The sequence below is a fragment of the Pteropus medius genome, unplaced genomic scaffold (genome assembly GCF_902729225.1).
Source record: "Pteropus medius unplaced genomic scaffold, Ma_sr-lr_union100, whole genome shotgun sequence".
Taxonomy (NCBI): Eukaryota; Metazoa; Chordata; class Mammalia; order Chiroptera; family Pteropodidae; genus Pteropus; species Pteropus medius.
This window is the reverse complement of record NW_024351730.1, coordinates 41,294,839-41,315,671: the sequence shown is the minus strand read 5'-3', so window position 1 is coordinate 41,315,671 and position 20,833 is coordinate 41,294,839. Positions and strand designations below refer to the sequence as shown.

Sequence of the window (20,833 nt, the reverse complement as noted above, 5' to 3'; positions counted from 1 at the left end):
CTGGTCCTAGGGGTGGGGCAGTGCCGACCTTGAGAAGACACTGTGAAATGTCCTAATGGTGAAGGGGTTTTTCATCTGAGTGCATGGACACCAGGAGGACAGGGGCATAGCCAGCTTCCCAGCAGCCTTGGCTCTATTCTGTATATGGTGGTCCCTTAAAAACAAACCATCTAATAAAAACACCATTTGGCTAGACGGGAGGCCTGTTTTAAAGTAGAGCTGGTTATAAAATTCAAAGTGAGCATTCATATAGGAATTTATTTTTGACAGTCATCTGAGTGTACGCCCAGAATTTCTTTCCTTCAGGATTCTTCAGGATTGCTGGGAATCAGTAACTGACAAAGTAACTACTATAGTAGTAATATCTCTCAATTATACTTGAAAATAGATTATATATTTAAAATCTATTATTACATTTAAAGTTTATATACTGAAAGTCTGGGTTATGGCTTTAAATTTTTTATCTTAACAGAAATCTAATAAAGATCTTTAAAATTATTTAATTAAAAAACCCCAGACCTGAAACTAAGAGGCTTCACAGTATCTCAGGATTAGGCTTTATACTTTCTTGTAGAAAAACCTTGTTAATTTTCTTAAAGCCTAATCCTGAAACGAAAAATTTTCTATACATGTGACCAAAATCAATTAAACCCTATGAAGTTCCTCATTCCACTGAATGTGGAATGTGGATTTAATTCTGTATGGCTAAGCAGATTATAATAAAACTGCATACATGCCCACCAGCAAAACCACAGATTTCTGAGCATAAGCAAGTTCCAAGAATGTGTTCTGAGGTCAGGAGTTAAGGTGAGAGCCAAGTTTGTTAGGCTGTAGAGTACTTGATTCAAGTCACTTCTCACCTGAGCCCCCATTTCCATGGGCTTAACCACCCAACCTGCTCCATTTTAACCCTTGAAAACTGCATTGATGATGCTGGTGACCAGAGAAACCACTGAAGTCACTCGTGAGAACAGAACATGCTCTTAACGTCACCCTGATCCTCCAGTTTCCTTAGGAAGTGAGAGGCTCTGCTTTCTTCTTTGGACAAACGTGACATCAGGCAGTAGGGAAGCAAAAGACTGAGGGGACAAGCATGAGAACTGCAGGTATTAGTACCTACCTGGCTTAAGTTTGGTCTCGTTACCAGTATATAAATGAAATGCCACTTACTGTAAGTTCCTACCTAGTGTTATAAATAGACAGGAGTATATTGTCCATTTTTGAAATGCCATTAGTTTAGAATCTCTGCGGCTATAGCTAAAAAGTTTTGGTAAAAACTTTTGGTTGGTTTCTAGGCAGAAACAAAGGATAAGGAAATAATGCATTTTTAAAAGTCAACTAAGAAGGAAAAACAGTTTACCCTTGGAAACTTCCAACATAAAAGGGAATGCCTGTCTGTTCAAGAATCATAATGACAAATAGGCTATCATAAGTGGATTATCTCAGAGGATTCGGAGCACAGCTACTATAAACCTCCATGCACAACATCCATCATTTATATTTAAGAAAAAGACAGGCATGAACAGGTATGTACATAAAAAGGTATATTTTGTATATACTGATAAATAATTGGGCAGCATTGATAATGGGAAGGGGATTATTTTGTTTCTATTTTGAGGAAAAAATTCTCATAGTACTACAGCTTTATTTATATTGACTTAGTAATAATATTAATAAAAGCTAAGGTTACTGAGCTACTACTATTATTTCCACTTTATATCTGAAGATGTCTGAGACAGGAAAAGGAAGGACTACTGGGAGCCTACATTCAAGGCCTGCTCTATAGCCCTGTCCATCTTAAGGTCTAGGAAGAGGAAGCAAGGGATTATGCATTCTGCATTGATAACTGGGTGCAACTCAAACTATTAACAGACAGATTTTCTCCATTTGGCTGCTTTGAATTCCTTTAGCTGGAAATCCTGCAGGGGGAACAGAGGAGTGTAGTTTAGGCCATAAAGTTATCAACAGTTCCATCCAACTTTACCTTCAACCTCTAAGTTTCAATTGCCCCAAAAACCCTGGGAAGTAGAGATTATTCAACTAAACCAGTCATACTAATGAGAAAACAGGCTTAGAGAGTTTAAGTAATTTGGCGATGGTCATACAGCCAGTAACAGAACCAGGGATGTGACTACAGATCATAGAGTATCCAAAGACCTTCCTCTTTGCACTTATCACACTTCTAAAAGCAATCAGAACATTTCAGTCAGACACACCTATAAACCATGTATCTATGAAGCTACAAGGTATATATGTATGCAAAGTAAGAGGTCATAACTTTGGGGGGAAAAAACCCTTAATTTTTCTGGTTACAGCTATGAAGATTCATCCCAAATATCATTAAGTGCTTTTTAAGACACTCGTAGAATTCAAATGTTATAGCTTCCTAGGGTTAAGAAGTGGCTTTTAAGCTTACCAATTCTAGTAACAGCTGGATACAAAGGGTAATTCTCACCTAAGTAACAGACATCTTCACTCCTTATGTTCAGCAGAATTAGATAATACGCCTAATTATAACAAAGAGCATTTTTTTTTTTTTGCAGTCTTCGCATGCAGGTTTCTCAGAAGACATCACACTAATGCTTGTATCTAGGAACTGCATCCTATTCCATCTAAGAGGAAATCATTTTAGAACTGAAGAATTTTGTTCCACATCTCTGTTATTAATTTGCTCAAAACATGTTTTATCAAGGGAGACACTGGATTATGGGCCAGTATTTAATCAATTTTGCTTTGAGTACAATGAGGTTACTGTCTGGGTAGGTGTCAGCGAAATTCCAAGACCTAATGGGGCTGGGAGAGACGGAGAGAGAAAGGACAGTCTAGTGCATTTCACTCAGACAACCCTCTAATTCCTGGCCTTTTTGCTTTTCATCTATGCTCACGTCCTGGCACAAGGTAATAATTCAAGCTTTGTGCTGCTCTTCCCATCCTCTCCCCTAGAATGCACTCTTAGTGGGTGGCAAACAAATTTAAAGGTGGTCTCTATTAAGCTGTTGGAGGGAAGGGGTAGCATTGTCTACAGGCTCCCACCCACTGCTGTGGCATAGCAGCACAATCACCTAGTTTGGTGGACCCTTATCATAAAGGCATAGGCTTCTGGTATCTCTGTAGAAAAATTTGTGATTCAAATTGCATTTCTGCTGGAGACAAGAGTTCCTAGCCTATCAGCAAACTGGTTGATGGCAGCTGGCCCAGATTGTGGCTTCTCTCAAATCTATGACTTTTGGATGCCTCTTTTCTGAGATTTTCTATAGAATGCTTTTCAACTGGGACAGACAGACCCTACCATCAAAGAAAAAGAGTCTCTGAAGTTAGACATATATCTAAATCTCAATTTCTCTAGAAGTCTATCTAGGATTAGTTCAGGCAGCCTCAAAGTTTCATGGCAGTAGGAATTTATTCGACATATACTTACTGAGCATTGACAATGAGTGAGAGCTGTTCTAGGAGCTGGAAAAAGAAGTAGAATATACAAACAAACCAAATGATGCCATTACAGTTTCATATAGTATTTATTTATTTAGTTATTAACACGAACAGCCTATTATGCAACATTATAGATGTCTTTCAAAACTATAATGAAATATAGTCCACTATCCAGCCCAGGAGAAGACAATAAGATCATTCTTATAGTAAGGGTAGCATGAGCACTCATCTTAAGTCCTTTTCTTGCACATCAAAGGGATCAATCAGTCAAAAGGTTCTTTGTCTCTATTGGGGTTTTAACTTAAGTTATAGCAGTTTCAGAGTCAAAAGTCCAACTCTGATCACCCTACAGATGTACAACATCTCATGCTGGAGAGGAAGGAGCTTCTGTCACCACTGGCCGTCCATCTTACTGTCCTGCAGTCCTTCTATATTGGAGCCCATTCTACCTTTCAGCCAGTATTCGTCAGGCTTGAGCATGGGGAGAAGGCAGGTATGTCACAGGGGCATACTGATTAATTTACAAAGATTGTGTTTCAAAGCTCTAAAAACCCATTTGGTGGTGGTAGTGGCAGTGAAGAGTATATTACATTTTGCCAGAGAGTCCTCTCATCTCTTGAGTTTTGGTGCTGTCACCTTTTCTGATAGCATTTAAGGTCTACTGCAGTTCCCTGTGGAAAGTGGAGGTGGGACACTCTAACAGTTACTGGTTCGAGGACATCTGCAGAATGAACTAGCCTGGCTACTATGGCTTTATTACCTGTTTCCTTTCTTTAGACAAAGTTATTAATTTTTTTCCTATTTCCTTTTAGTTCTAAGATTTAAAAGGACAGTGAGAAGAAACTTCTTGCTTTTGAACTGAATGATGAAAAATAGGAAAAAATATCCATTTTTCAATGAACTACATTGAATTTCCTTAGTCGAAAACATACGCCAAACTGACTTTTAAAGACAAATTTTGAACAATGCTGATTAACTGCTGGAAGAAGTTCTGGGGTGACACTGTACATATATCAGAATCTAAAAGATAGCCAAAAAAACAAGATGTACTAGTGTAATAGATTCTTCAACCCTTTAGTTTCATGGTGAAAACTACAAATGTTTTCAACATCAGGCTACTGACGACAGCCAATTAAACATGTAATGAAAAACCTCAGGAAGTCTTGCCAAGTTTTTGGCAGTTTCAAGAGTCTACTAGGTAGGAAGAAGGAGAAACCGTAGGGTATAAAGGGTGAGCGCATTGGATTTTATTTAACTCTAGGTACCATGGGTATGACATTAGTAGGTAAGACTAATAAATAAGCAGCCATCCAGTTTTTTTGGTCACTGTGCTTCCCAAGCACCAAAAAAATGGAGCTATTTTTACTATCCAATTCCATTTTTAATAAGCTAGACAGATCCTGCTGCATTCTTGTTTGTTTCTAATTTACCAGTACGTTATTATGTAGTTTACCAAGTGTGAGGAGCAAGTCATTATGTAGTACCAAGTTTACATCATCATAGGACTACAACATGCACATTCTACTTAATGTAGCTCAAGCAACAGGAATACAAGAGAACAGTTATGGGTGGAGACTTGTTTTTGACAAATTCATGTTCACACTATGGGTTTAGAAATCTTACTGGGCAGGTACCTACAGCAGTTCTCAATTGGTATTGGAACATTACACGCATGCACAAGTGATATGGAAGAGAATGAAGCAGAAGAGGCAGCTGGATGGAGGACAAAGGGGAACCCAGAGATGGGATGATGCCATGTATCAGGGAGGGGCAATTCTCAGCTTTCCACAGTCAGTCTCTGCTCTGTGAGAGAGGCCTGTTGAGCAACACTTTTGTTCTCATGACTGCGAAGTTTGGATACAACATCTAGAAAGGCCAAATCCTGTACTTCCTTGTGTAGACATTCTGGAAAACAAAAATAACAGATATGCTTCTGTTAGGTTGTTCTAATCTTAGTATGTAATCTGTCCAATACATATACCCAAAATGTTTATTTGGATGATACCATAAAACTCGGAACAATTCTGGAAAAAGACACAGCAGTAGCCTAGAAATGTCTTCTTTAGTGATGTTACAATACTGAAAAAACAAAAAAACAACAAACCCCTTTTACTTGACACATTGATATAAATCTTATGTCAAGTTCTACAGTCTAAGGTTGATCAGGATAATGAGTTATAATTGAACACAGCTCATTTTTTGGTCTGAAGGTTCAGTTATATTACCCTATCAACAATTAAGATATGAAGCTTAATAACTTACAGAAAAATCTTAGACCTGTTTCAAACTATTTTTGTGGTAAATAAAGGTTATACTTTACATCCTTTTAACAAATTTCTGTGACACTGGGCTCCCTTTTAAACTTCCTACCTTCTTCTTCCTAGCATTCTTGCTCTATTTAACCGCACATGAAAATACAAGACTCTTCTTAAGACTCTGAGAACTGCTACGTGAAAAGGCTGAAGTCCAATGAGTTTAATGCAATCGGCATTGTTTAAATTGATGTGTTTAATAAGACTGAGGCATAAAACTAGAACCAATGTTTTTGGGAGAAATAGAAAAATCATCCTAAAATTCAGATGAAATCTCAAGGGATTCTGAATATCTAAAACAATCTGGAAAAAAAGAACAAAGTCCAAGGTTTCACACCTCCTAATTTCAAAATTTACTGAACTACAATAATCAAAACAGTGTGGTGCTAGTATAAAGATACATAGACCAATGGAATAAAACAGAGCCCAGAAACATATGGAGAGAACAGAAGAAACTCAGTGAACTTTTAAGAACAATAGCAATTACAAATCTGAACAACAAACAAAAAACTGGAAAAAAGATGAACAAATCCTCAGGGACCTGTGGGCTATAACTAAAGATCTCACCTTTATGTCATTACAGACGTGAAAGGAGAGGAGAAATAGAATGGGGCTGAAATAGAACCTTAAGAAATATGGTTAAAAACTTCTCAAATTTAGCAAAGGAAATAAACCTACATATTCAAGAAGCTGAACAAATCTTAAACGGGATAAACCCAAAGAAATTCATGCCAAGACACACTGTAGTTAAACTTTTGAAAATTAAGACAAAATTTAAAAGAAATAAAAATGACACCTTACCTAGGGGAAAAAAACAAATAGAAAGATAGTGGGTTTCTTATAAGAAACCAGAGAGGCCAGAAGAGAGCAGCACATTTTTCAAGCATTGAAAGAAAAGAATCATAAACTCATAATTCTATACCCAGAGAAAATAATTTTCAGAAATGAAGGGGAAATCAAGGCATTATCAAATAGGAAAAAGCTAAGAGAATCTGTCACTACTAGACTAACCTAAAAGAAAGAGTAAAGGAAGTTCTCTAAACAAAAAGGGGCTGTTAAAAAGAAATCTTGGGAACATCGGGAAAGAATAACGACACATACAGCAAAGATGTAGATACATACAATAGACTGTCCTCCCTCCAAAGTTTTCTGAATTGTTTTGATGACTGAAAACAAATTACAGTATCTAAACTGGTTCTACATGTACATAGAGAAAATATCTGAGACAACTGTATTATAAATGAGGGAGAGTAACAGGACTAAATAAATGTTCAAGCAATCCACAGGAAATCAGGAAAAAAACAACACAAAACAAAAAATGAAACTGCAAACTTAAGCTATAACATAGCAGTCATCACATTAAATGTAAATAGTCTAAACACACCCATTAAAAAATTGCGAGTGGATTAAAACACATGACCCAGGACGGCCCAAGATGGCGGCATAAGTGGACACCGAGTTCACCCTCTCAAGCATATATCAAATGTACACCTATATTTAGAGCAGTTCCTCCTGAGAGATAGCTGTGAGCCAACTGAACAGTTTCTGCACAACAAGCAAGAGAGAAAGACAGCTTAAAGAAAGTTGGGGAACCATGGGAGCTCTCTAGGACCTGAGGTAACAAATGAGAACCAGAAGAACTGTTGAGTGCCACTGTTTGTTTCCCTTGAATGTGGATAGTGGGTTCTCTGGTGGACGTGCAGGGTGCTGTAATGCATCTCTGACCACCCCTCCTGGAACTAGATTCATAGCATGCATACAAGGGGCCCCTTCATCTGGAGATTGATCCAGCGTGTATAGCAGGGTGGTGCTTTGCACATCCACTGGGCTGTGCACATGTGGGGCTTCCCCTCCTGGAGACAGTGCAGAGCTAGGCAAACACTGAGGTACCTGTGCCTGCAGGGCTACCCTGTCCAGAGACAGTGAGATGCTACAGTGCCCACACGCAGGGCTGCCCTGTGCGGAATGAGTGGGGTGTTGCTGTACATGCATTCAGTGCTGCCGAATCCAGAGAGAGGGCATTGAGATGCAGAGCGGCCCTGCCCAGACCCTACTTTGCAAGTGGACAATTAAAGCAACAGGGAACAAAGGCAGGGCTGCCAAGGCAGAGTGAGCAGCGTGCGGCTGTGCATGCAAGGAGCTGCCTTGCATGTGCCTGCCCTGACCACAACTGGCCTGCCAAAACTATTCCATACACAGGATACACAGAGACCACTCTTTCAAAAGTGGGAGAGACAGCTATTCTATCCAACTCATAGGAGCAAATACCAAGTCCAAAAAAAAAATAGGGAGGCAGAAGGATATGCTCCAAATGAAGTAAAAAGAGAAAACTCCATTTAAAAACCCCAATGAAATGGAGATAAGTCAGTTGCCTGATAAAATTTAAAGAAACGATCATACGGATGCTCAACAAACCTGAGAGCGCAACAAAGGAACTCAGCACGTCAACAATAAAGAACCAGTCAGGGATGAAGAACACAATGACTAAGATGAACGATACATTAGAAAGAACTGAGAGCTGATTAGTTAGTACAGAAGAATGGATAAGCAAATCAAATCAAAACATCAAAATGAAAAGAAGATTTAAAATGAGGATAGTATAAGAGATCTCTGGGATAACATTAAACATCCTAACATTTGCATTATAGGGATTCCAGAGGAGGGGGGAGAGAGAGACAAAGGGGCAGAAACTTTTCAGAAATAATGTCTGAAAGCTTCTAATCTGGGGAATAATACATCCAGGTCCAGGAAGCACAGAGAATTCCAAACAAACTGAACCTAAAGAGACCCACGCCAAGCCATATTATAATTAAAATGACAAAAAAAGTTAAGGATAAAGAGACAATCTTGAAGGCAGCAAGAATGAAACAAGTCACATACAAGGAATTTCCCAGTGGCAGGAGATATTTAAGGTGGTGAAAGGAATCTACAACTAAGAATACTAAATCTGGCAAGGTTACCACTCAGAATTGAAGGAGATACAGAATTTCCCAAACAAAAACTAAAGGAGTTCACAACCACTACTAAAGCGGCCTTCCATAAAGGGTCTCCTTTATGCAGAAAAGGCTATAACTAGAAATAAAATAGAGGGAAGAAAAAAAAAATCTCACTGATAAAGGCAAATACACAATAATCATATTGAATCGACCACTTAAAAAGCTAATATGAAGGTTAAAAGACAAAAGTAGCAAAATTATCACTATGATTAATCAGAGAATACACAAAACGAAATGTCAAAAACAAAGAGTGGAGGGGGAGTAAAAATGTAGTGCTTTTAGAATGTGATTGAACTTAAATGCCTATCATTTAAAACAGGCTGCTAGAGATGTAGATGGATATATATGAACCTTATATAACCATAAACCAAAACATACAAAAAATATACAAAAAATGAAGAGAAAGGAATCCAATCAAAACACTGAAGAAAATCAACAAATCAACAGTAAAGAACAGAGAAAAAACAGTGAAGAAAACAAAAATAATCAAAAAACAATTAACAAAATGGCAATAAGTATATTCTTATTAATAATTACTTTAAATGACTAAATTATCAGTAATATTATAATAGTTGGAGACTTTAATACTCTACTTACTTCAATCAGCCAGACAGAAAATTAATAAGGAGATAATGGCCTTAAATGCTACATTAGACCGGTTTGATAGACGTTTACAGAGTATTTTATTAAAAAACTAAAGATTATACATTTTTTTCTTAAGTGCATATGAAATGTTTTCCAGGATAGATCACATACTAGGCCACAAAACAAGCCTCAATAAATTCAAGAAGGCTGAAGTTATATTAAGCATGTTTTCTGACCACAGAAACTAGAAATCAACTACAGGAAGAAAAGAACAAAAATCAAAAATATATGCAGATTAAGCAATATGCTTCTAAAGGACTAATGGATAAAAGAAGAAATCAAACAGGAAATCAAAAACTACCCTGAGACAAATGAAAATGAAAACACAACCTTACAAAATTAAAATTTATAGGATGCAGCAAAAGCAATTGTAAGAGGAAAGTTTATAGCTATACAGGTATACCTCAGTAGGTAGGAAAAATCCCAAGTAAACTAAATTTACACCTAAACACACTAGAAAAAGAACAAACAACCCCAAAAAAGTAGAAAGAAGGACATAATAAAAATCAGAGCAGAAATAAACAAAAAAGAAAATAGAAAAACAATAGAAAAGATGAATGAAACTAAGAGCTGGTTCTTTTAAAGAATACATAAAATCGATGAGCCTAGCAAGACTCATGAAGCAAAAAAAACCAAAATCAGAAATTAAAGACAAGAAATTATAACTGACACCACAGAAATACCAAGGTTTATTAAAGAACACTATGAACAGTTATATGCCAACAAATTGGACAATCTAGAAAAAACGGGTAAATTTCTAGTAACATACAACCTTCTAAGACCAGTAAGAAACAGAGAAACTGAACACACCAATTAATAGCAATGAAACTGAATCAGTAATCAAAAAAATCCCAACAAACAAAAGCCCAGGACCAGGCGACTTCAGAAGTGAATTCTATCAAACATTTAAAGAATAAGTATCTATCCTTCTCAACTTATTCCAAAAAACTGAAGATGAAGAAACATTTCCAAACTTATTCTATGAGGCCAGCATTACCCTGATACCAAAACCAGACAAAGACACTACAAAAAAAAGATTTATAGGCCAATATACCTAATGAACATAGATGCCGATGTTCTCAATAAAATAGTATCAAACCAAATTCAACAGTACATTAAAATGATTATACACCATGATCAAGTGGGATTTATACCAGGGATGCAGGCTGGTTCAACATCTGGAAAACATACTTGATAAAGGCTATATGACACCATCAACAGTTAATATCATACTCAATGGTGTATTTTCCTCCAAGAGGAGGAACAAGACAAGGATGCCCATTCTCACTACAATTATTCAATACAGTACTATAAGTCCTATTCATAGCAATCAAATAAGAAAGAAAAGGCATCCAAATTGGAAAGAAAACTGTCACTATTTGTAGATGACATGACACTACATAGAAAACCCTAAAGAATCCAAATTAATAGAATTTTAAAAAAATCAATAAAGTAGGATATGAAATTAATGGGCAGAAATTCATCTTCTTACTATACACTAATAATGAACGATCAGAAGGAGAAATTTAAAAAATCCATTTACAATTGCATCAAAAAGATTAAATACCTAGAAATAAATTTAACCAGGGAGGTGAAGGACCTATACTCTGAAAACTGTAAGACACTGAGGATAGAAATTGAAAAGGACACGAATAAATGGAAGGACATATCATGCTCATGGATTAAAAGATTCATACCATTAAAATGACCATATTAACTCAAAGGAATCTACAGATTCAATGCAATTCCCATAAAAATACCAACGACATTCTCGGAACTAGAATAATCCTAAAATTTATATGGAATCACACAAGACCACAAATAGCCAAAGCAATCTTAAGAGAACAAAGCTGAAGGTGTCATGCTACCTGATTTCAAACTATACTACAAAGCTATAATGATCAATAGTATGGTACTAGCACAAAAACAGACACATTGATCAATGGAAGAGAACAGAGAGCCTTATATGGTCAACTAATCTATGATGAAGGAGGTAAGAATATAAAATGGAGTAAAGATAGTCTCTTCAACAAGTGGTGCTGGGAAAACTGGACACATCCATGCAGAAAAATGAAGCTGGACCACTCTTATACTATACACAGAAATAAACTCAAAATGGATTAAAGACTTAAATGTAAGACTGAAATGATAAAACTTCTAGAAGAAAACATAGGTAGTAAACTCTTTGACATCAGTCTGAGTAATATCTTTTTGGATATGACCCCTTAAACAAGGGAAACAAAGGCAAAAATAAACAAATGGGACTTCATCAAACTAAAAAGCTTTTGCATTGTGAAGGAAACCATCTACAAACAAAAAAATGAACTACTGAATGGGAGAATACATCTGCAAATGCTATATCTGATAAGGGGTTGATATATAAAATATATAAGAAACTCATACAACTCAATAACAAAAAGATAATCCTATCAATTAATGGGCAGAGCACATGAAAAGACATTTCTCCAAAGGAGACATACAGATTGCCAACAGGCATATGAAAAGATGCTCAACGTCAGTAATCATCAGGGAAATGCAAATCAAAATCACAATGAGATACCACCTCACACCAATCAGAATGACTGTAATCAAAAAGTCAACAAATAACATGCGTTGGTAAGGATGTGGAGAAAAGGGAACCTTTGTGTCCTGTTAGTGGGACTGCAGATTGATGCAGCCACTATGGAAAAACAGTATGGAGATTCCTCAAACTAAAAAGATGTCTACCATATGACCCAGCAATTCTACTTTTAATTTGAAAAGATATAAAGGCACCCTTATGTTCACTGTAGCATTATTTATAATAGCCAAGATACGGAAGCAACCTAGGTGTCCACTGATAGATGAATGGATAAAGAAGATGTGGTAGGTATACACACACACAATGGAATATTGATTGCACAGCAATAAAAAAGAATAAAATCTTGCCATTTGCTACAACATGGTAAGTGAAATGAGTCAGACAAAGACAAATACTGTATGGTTTCACTAATATGTGGAGTCTGAAAAAACAAAACAAATGAATAAAACAAAAATAGACTCACAGAAACAGAGACCAAGCAGAAGAGTGGGTGGTGGGGGATGAGTGAAAAGATGAAGGGCAATATAGACAATAATGGTGTGATAAGTTTACATGGTGACAGATGATTACTAGAAATTAGTGGGGTAGTCACACTAAGCTATAAAAATGTTCAATCACTATATTGTATAGCTGAAACTAATATAACAAATTAAATTGTATATAAACTATATTTAAATAAAAAACAAAAATAGAAAGCACATGACCCAACAATATGCTGTCCACACTTCAAATATGGTATACAGACTGAAACTAAAAGGGTGGAAAAAGATCACGTGAATGTTATTCAAAAGAAAGGAGGAGTAGTTACTTTAATATCAGATAAAGTAGACTTCAGAGCAAAGAAAACTGAAAGGGAGGAACGTTACATAATGATAGAAAGGTTAATCCACCAAGAAGGTATGTTGTATGCACCTACTAACAGAGCTACAAAATATGTGAAGCAAAAACTGATAGAACCGAAAGGAGAAATGCATAAATCCACCATTACAGTCAAAGATGTCAACACCCCTCCCTCAACAACTAATAGAACAATTAGTCAGAAAATCAGCAAGAATATAGACAACTCAACACCACTACCAACCCAAAGTATGTAATTGACATTTCAAGAACACTCCATCCAATAACAGCAGAATACACATTCTTTTCAATTATCCACGAAACGTATACCAAGATATGCTAATGAGTACTTGAACAAATTCCTTAGCTAATATCATGGCATACAAAATCAGAACTTATTCTTTATATAAAATAATATTTTAAGATTGGTGAAACGTATAGGTATTGATTTTTAACATTGATTTTGCCTGTATTTGCTATATGATAATTTGGGAATATTTTCAACCTCCATAACTAATAAACCTCTATAAACTAATTTCTAATGCTTTTTAAACTCAAATCCACCATTTACCATTACTCTATATTTAATAAAGTCAAACACATGTTGATAGACATCAAATGACAGAAGAAATACTCACCAGATCCCATGAGAGCACAGATCAGGACCATGGAATTATATTTGATTTCAGGAGCACTTCTCTCATCTGCTAGCAGTCTGTGTAAAATCTGTACAAGTTTAGCACTTTCTAGATCTTTCTCAGCAGTGCCTAGAATATGACATGATTAAAGTATTAGTTATATCTACTGTGTATGAATCCAGTGCGATCTGGCTAAACATAGCTTCCCTTTCTAGAAACTGACCATGTGAAACCTTCTAAAAGGGACTGATAAATAATAACTTAGATATATTATATGAAATTCAGATCTTGTGAAAATATTAGATATAGCTAAATTTCAGCAGACACTTCAGAAGTTTAGGCTTAAAATTCAGAATTAAAACATTCCTTTTAATATGAGGCAATTAAAAAATATTATCAAAAATGTTAAACATACACAAAAAGCAGAAACCATGGTATAATGATATACAGTATGTACTATCATCATCTTCATAAATTATCATGGCCAATCTTGTTTCATCTATCTCTAGTCTCAACCACTTACTCTCACCCATCCCAAATAATTTTGAATCGAATCCTATAAATCACATAATTTTCTCCATATGTATTTCAGTATGTATCTTTAAGAGAGAAAAAATATTAATTCCTATCAAAATCCCAGCAGGATTTTCTATCAAAAATAGATAAACTTATGCTAAAATTTATATGAAAAGCCGCAGGCCCTAGAAGAGGTAAACAATCTTGATACAAAAGAATAAAGTAGGAGGAATTCTTCTACCTGATATTAAGGCTCACTATAAAGCAAGCACAGTTATCAAGATGATGTGGCTTTGGTTGAGACACAAATAGATCATAGGAACTGAATAGAGGACCCCAGAAACAGACTCACACAAATATGTTCAACTGATCTTTGACAAAGGTTCAAAATCAGTTCCATAAAGGAAAGATAACCTCTTCAACAAATGATGCTGGCAATTAGCCCCAGACAAAAAAGGAACCCTGACCTAAACTACAATGTAAAATTATAAAACTTTTAGAATATATAAAGAATTCTCAAAAGTCAAGAGTTAAATAATTAGAAAATGAACACTCTCAGAAAAAGGACAAAGAACATTAAATTATAGCTGACTAGCCAGAAGAAAATGAAGATTATATGTTTAATGGGTAGAAAGTATTATCTCATTGAAACTTCCTTTTACAGGATTGTTTGTTTGATGCCTATAGTTTATTAAAAAAATAATAAAGTCAATAGCTTTGTTGAGCATGGAAGCAAAGCTTAAAAAAAGAAAATGAACAAAAGACAAATAGACATTTCACCAAAGAATACATAAGATGGAAAATAAGCACATGGAGAGAAGTTCGACCACATCATTAGAAAAATGTAAATTAAAACCACAATGAGATAACTCTACAGAGCTATCAGAATGGCTAAAATAAAATATAGTGACAACATCAAATGTTGGTGAAATGCACAGAAAACTAATCACTTAAACAATGCTGGTAGGAATGTAAAATGGGATAGCCACTGTGGAAGGCAGTTTGACAGTTTCTTAAAAAATTAAACATGCAGTCACAATATAACCCAGCAACTGCACTCCTGGGCATTTGTCCAGAGAAATGAAAATTTATGTTCACATAAAAACCTGTATGTGAATGTTTATAGCAACTTTATTTTTAAAAGCTTTAAACTAAAATCAGCCCAGATGTCTTTCAACAGGTTAGTTAAACTGTACATATATACCAGGGAATGCTATCTAGCAATAAAAATGTCTACCACACAGTACAAATTGGATGATTCTTTAGGAAATTATGCTGAGCTAAAGAAGCTCATTCCAAAAGGTCACATACTATATGATACCATTTATACAGCATTTTTGAAATGAAAACATTATGGGAAATGAAGGGCATATTAGTGGTTTCCAGGGAGTAGGAACAGGTGGGAGGTAGGGGTAGGAGGTGGGTGAGTGTAGTTATAAATGGAGGGATACTTATGGTATTAGAACTGTTCAGTATCTTTACTGTGATGGTTGATATACAGACCTACATGTATAAAAAATCTGTATAGAATTTTACATACAAATGAGTACAAGTAAAACTGGAAAAATCTGAATAAGAGGTAAATTATATCAATAGTTGGACTATTATAATATTTATAGGTTTGCAAAATGTTACCATTATATTCAGATATAGGTATAGATACACACTAGCAAAATACTTGTAGTCAACGTTCTATCAGACTTCTGTTCCACTTGGGTGCTTCCTTTCATCCAAGATAAAATAGGAGAAAATAAGTTTGTCACTGGGGTACTTACCAAGTTCTAAAGCTGCTATTAGTGCCAAAGCAACAAGGGCTTCATTCTGCATTATTACATGTTCACTAGTTGCCATGGTAACTAGATGCTTGATGCCACCACTCTGTACAATGGTTTTAATTACATCCTACAATAAATAAATATCACGGAATTATAAACTTCAATTTTAAACATAAAGAATCTGCATTATAATCACTCAATTCATTGTTAAATTGAATGGTTTTCTGACAGTGTCCTGTACGAACCATTACAATTTTTTTTTTCTTCACAGAAGAAAAAGCTTTTAGCTTTAAATAAATTCATCAAAAGATGACACTTTAAATTACCTAAGTGAAAAAGACCACTGCAGTTCATATCAAGGAACAGAAAGTCCCAGAAGCTACCAAAGAACAACTGTCATTGACCCAAATGTTGACTTACCATAGGATCAAAAGAAGAGAATAAAACTTGTAATAACAAAAAAGTTTTTTCCCAATTTTTATTATAACACAAGGTTATTATTCTCCAAATGCTCCAGGAAAAGATTTTTTTTTTTTGGTAGCTTTTACCCTTTGTTGGATCGGACAAAACTGGATTACATATAAAGGGACTTGGGCAGAACGTAAATCAAAATTCTGTCTCATTTCTCATGGTGCCTACAGGTCTGTCCTCTCCAGTGGCAGATGAGGCAGTGGGCTCCAGACAGAAATCCTATCACCAACAAATTACTGAACTGCTCTACATCTCAGTGACTTTATAATGTTGGGATAATGAATGTGTGTATATATATATATATATATATATATATATATATATATATATATATATATATATCACAGGTTTCTTGATAATTAAAGTTATTACATGAAAATCACATATAGGAATATATAGCAAAGGTAAGATGAAAAAAATTCACATTTATTTCCATTTTTGTTTTCATCTCAGAGTTTTGTTCCCTAAAAATTCTTGGATTAAATATGATTTAGTGAAAAATCTCAATTATAGAATATTTTTAAAGTAACTTTCTTTGCCAGTTTTTACTATTTTTAGTAATCTGAAGCTGGATATTTTAAGTAGCCTACCCAAGTTAGCTTCAATGGTATAAAACTAACTGTAATTAGAAATATTTTTCAAATTAATTTGGTAAAATATTTGAAAAAGAGTTTCTTAATGCTTCCATCTTATGTAAATTTTGAGAGAAGTATTTATAGACAGTATTTTTGCGGAAACTTGTTTTGTAATCAAACATGCTAAATCAGTGGAGTCCAAGTACTGAGTTTTTATAGAAGCATTGTTCTAGCATTTAAAATGTTTTTTCCCATCAATCTCTTTTAGAAAGTGAGAAACTATTTCTTAAAGCTTTTTACGATGAAAAGAAAGCTTCGCAATATACTGCTTACTTAGTGAGTTTATTCGAAACTGAAATTAAAATCTTAAAAATCAGTAAAAATTTTTATAAAAAGAAACTTATTAAGAAGACTCAGAGATTCATAGGTACATATATGGTCACCTAGGGAAGGTTCCTGAACTGTCATTTCATCCTCTTATTTTATGATTCATCCTGAAAAGTGCACTGTAGTAGAAGAAAGAGTGGATCAATAGATGCTTATTGAAAAGCTCTATGGAGTTGCTTTGCCTGACAGAATGAAGGATAAGATAAATGAAGCATTGTACTTATGTCATAATGCAAAAGAGAAGGAATAATACCAACAGTTACCCTTTATGGAACAACTACTATTCACTGGACACTGTATTGGATAGTTTAGAGATATTAGCTCATCTTTGTCCTCACAGAAAATCCCATCAGCTAGATATTATCTCTAGTTTATAGGCGAAGAAACTGAAGCTCAGGTTAAGTTATGAAATTTGCCCAAAGTCAGTGATTAAGTGGTTAACAAGTCAAGATTCAAATCCAGGCAGTAGGGAGTCAGGAGGTCGGACCCTTCTCCCCTTGACTCCATCCCACCCCTCCTGCCCACAGTAGCAGGACCAGGCTCCAGGCTCCAAGTCCCGTGGCGGGGACGAGGGGGTGGGAACTCCCAGGCGAAAAAACAAATCCAGGCAGTCTGAATGCGAGATCCTTGTTCTTAACCATTTGTAGAGTCTGTGCAAAAATTTATGTATTGAATTCATCATAGTGAATCTTCCCCTGTGACACCCAGACAGAGTTGGCCTCTCTGCAGTTGTACACAAGTGAAACTGTTAAAAGGCTCGCCTTAGAAAAGAGGTTATAGAAGAAAAAAGGTATATAATCTAGATACTAAATCAGCTCCTGAACTGCTGGCCTGGGTTTTCACCATTGTGATCTTTAAAAGAGTTCACTGTGATCTTTAAAAGAGTTCATTTATTCATTCACTCAACAAATATTTATAGGTTACTGACCATGTGCCAGACACATAATAGGCTAGATACTGTCATGAGAATGGATTTCGTCCAACTTTTACAGTTCTGGGCATCATATACTATCAAGATATCATTTAATTTCTAAATGTCAGTAGCTAGCTTGGTCAGTGCCTAGCACACACAAGACGTTTGACATTGATGCTGGTAATGGTGGTGCTGGTTGTGGTAAGAATAACAGCAACAGCAACAACCTCCATTTACTGAGCCCCGGGTACCACATGAGTACTTTGCATATGTGATCTCACTGAATCATTCTCACCACACTTTCAGATAGGTATTATCCTGGTTTTCACACATTAAGATACTGAGATGTGAAGACACTTGACCAATAGTGGAGATAAAATTTGAACTCATCTCTGTTTGATTCCAAAGCCTTACTCTTAATGATTATGGAACAGAACTAAAAAAAGCTCAATCTTCAACTATTTTTTTCAGAATTTCTGATTAATGTATTTATAGATAAATACATAAAAATGCAAGCTTATGATGTGGGATCTACAATACTGGGTTTCCAAAAAGGCCACTCAAATGTTTTCCAGTGAATGATTTCCTCTGGAACTTACTTTTGATTTACTGTGTCGTATAAGGGCAGAGAGCAGTCTGTTTGACTCCCCCATCACACCAGCATGATCTTTGGCTTCACACCATTCGACCAAACGCTCCACTAATTTAACATTCTTTCCCAGTTGTTCAGCAGCTTCTGCTATAGGAAAGAAGGTAAACCACAAAGGAATGAATCACTGATAGGCAATCAACTGAAATAATTGGTAAAGATGTAAGAGTGTGAAAGAATATTCTATGTCTAAAAAACTTAACAATTTTATTAAAGCAAGAACTGCAAATACAGTACTCCATATCTGATGGTCTATTTGGCCTTTTCTATAAAGTTGTGGTCTTTTGTACAAAATATAAAAATAAGCCACTTTATACTCTTTTGGGTCAGCCTGGTAGTCTGTTGGTACTCTGGCAAGCTGTCACAGAGTTTTTAGAAGGACCCTAAGGAATCAATATAGAGAAAGGTTTAGAATCTAGAAATAAGTAAATATAATTCATTCCAAGGAGTGGTTTCCATTACTGTTTTTATAAACAAAAACAATTTCCCTGTGTGCAAAACAAATTTTTAAAAATGTTGACTCACTGTATTGAAATATGATGATTTTGAAGACAAAGTAAAAATGGGTATGGAATACTAAAACATAGAAACCCACAGAAACTGCTAATAAATCAACCTAAAACTAGGATTATATGTAGTAATAAAGAGAGATACAATATAATTTCCATTTAAAGTCAATTATAACAAGCATGGGAATTAATGACTGGGTTCTAAAACCAATCTCTTTTTGCCTTTTATTTGCTATTTATCTTTATGATTACATAATTCTGGAAGCTAAAAACGAGTTCTTTTCCAGCTAGTGGCACACTGAGACTATCATACTAAAAATGCACCTTGGGAAAGCATTTCTTTTACCTTGTGCATCTATCAACATTCTTAATGTTCCCAAAAGTTTGAACTGAACCGGGGGCATTTCAGATTTAAGGAACTTCAAAACGGCCTCTGTGACCCCAGCTGATAACATCTTTGCTTTATTTACAACTAGAGAGAGAGAGAAAAGAGAGACTATGGTTAAAATGGTGTTTGCATTCTTGATGATAATCATTCAATTCAATACACATTTATTTAGGGTCTTATTATCTTTAAGGCTCCATGTTATAGTTTTCTATTAAAAAAAAATCTTGTTTGTCTATAGGAGCATAGCATACAAAATCATATATCAATCTGCTATATGAACCAAACTGAATCCATAGGTTGTATCTTCATATAGTTATACTATGTTACATAATCAGAAATTTATTTTTAGAAAGTAGAATAAAAGAATAGTTTAAACCATCTCCTGTATTATTTCCCATGGTAATGTGATTTCATGGCTCGAAAGTTTTTAATCCAAAAAGACACATTAGGAGTATTTTTAAAAATTGTTTGTCTGCTTGTAGGAAATAAAAATAAATCTCAAAAGTCATTCTTTAAGGGGCTCTGTTAATTGATGCCATTACCTCATCTCAACTGAAGATGCTTAAAAAAGCTTAAGTATGCCAAATATGATGAAAATCTTAGTTCACGAAAGGTAACAAAATATTTGAATAATCTGAACAAAAGCAAAAATTATGGTTGTATAGTCCCAGAAAACTTATTTGACATATCTCTATTTTTAGTAAAAAAAAAAAAAAAATGTATACAATTTGTAGACTTTTTTTTCCTTTTCTTGGTCAGGACAGGTTCACATCAAGTAAATGTCTTCCCCAAATGATAGATTTTATTTCTTACACAGTTGCCTCCCATTCTTGTCTTACCTGGAATGGCCAGATTTCTGAGGGCACTTAGTGCTGCATGCTGTACTGTTACATTTCCATCTTCTACATGTCTGTCCAGTAAATCCATAAGTGTTTCTACAATTCCATTGTCTACCATATGGATACAATTTCCATCTGAACAAAACAAAAGCATTTTTTGCTTCCTCTTTACAAAATCCATAAATATTTTGTAATACTGATGTCCACCCATTATCTACATTAGTGAAAATGAAGCCATAAGAAAATAAAGCAAATTCTAACTCTTCTGTTAGATTTACAGTTTTTTTCCCTCTGTGTGAGAAGTCCAATTATAAGATTCTTAAAATAGGTAAAAATTTAAAAAATCAGAAAACTCTCTAGCTTAAACTGGTAA

At 35.1% G+C, this 20,833-nt stretch overlaps 1 protein-coding gene across 6 annotated transcripts in view; it reads right to left on the bottom strand.

Annotated features, from left to right (window-relative positions):
• Window positions 1-3,496: 3,496 nt before the first annotated feature.
• The window catches only part of RAP1GDS1 (Rap1 GTPase-GDP dissociation stimulator 1), a 133,924-nt gene continuing 116,587 nt past the window's right edge, over window positions 3,497-20,833 (bottom strand). For 5 of the 6 annotated variants that reach the window (XM_039845755.1, XM_039845756.1, XM_039845758.1 and 2 more), the window contains 6 exons: window positions 20,461-20,595; window positions 19,580-19,705; window positions 18,675-18,814; window positions 15,730-15,856; window positions 13,439-13,567; window positions 3,497-5,334 (listed from right to left, as the gene is read on the bottom strand). In XM_039845755.1, coding sequence (XP_039701689.1) covers window positions 5,207-5,334; window positions 13,439-13,567; window positions 15,730-15,856; window positions 18,675-18,814; window positions 19,580-19,705; window positions 20,461-20,595 — 785 coding nt within the window. In that variant the 3' untranslated portion in view covers window positions 3,497-5,206. The remainder of the gene's footprint in view (window positions 5,335-13,438; window positions 13,568-15,729; window positions 15,857-18,674; window positions 18,815-19,579; window positions 19,706-20,460; window positions 20,596-20,833) is intronic. The other variant, XM_039845757.1, reaches the window with a different exon arrangement.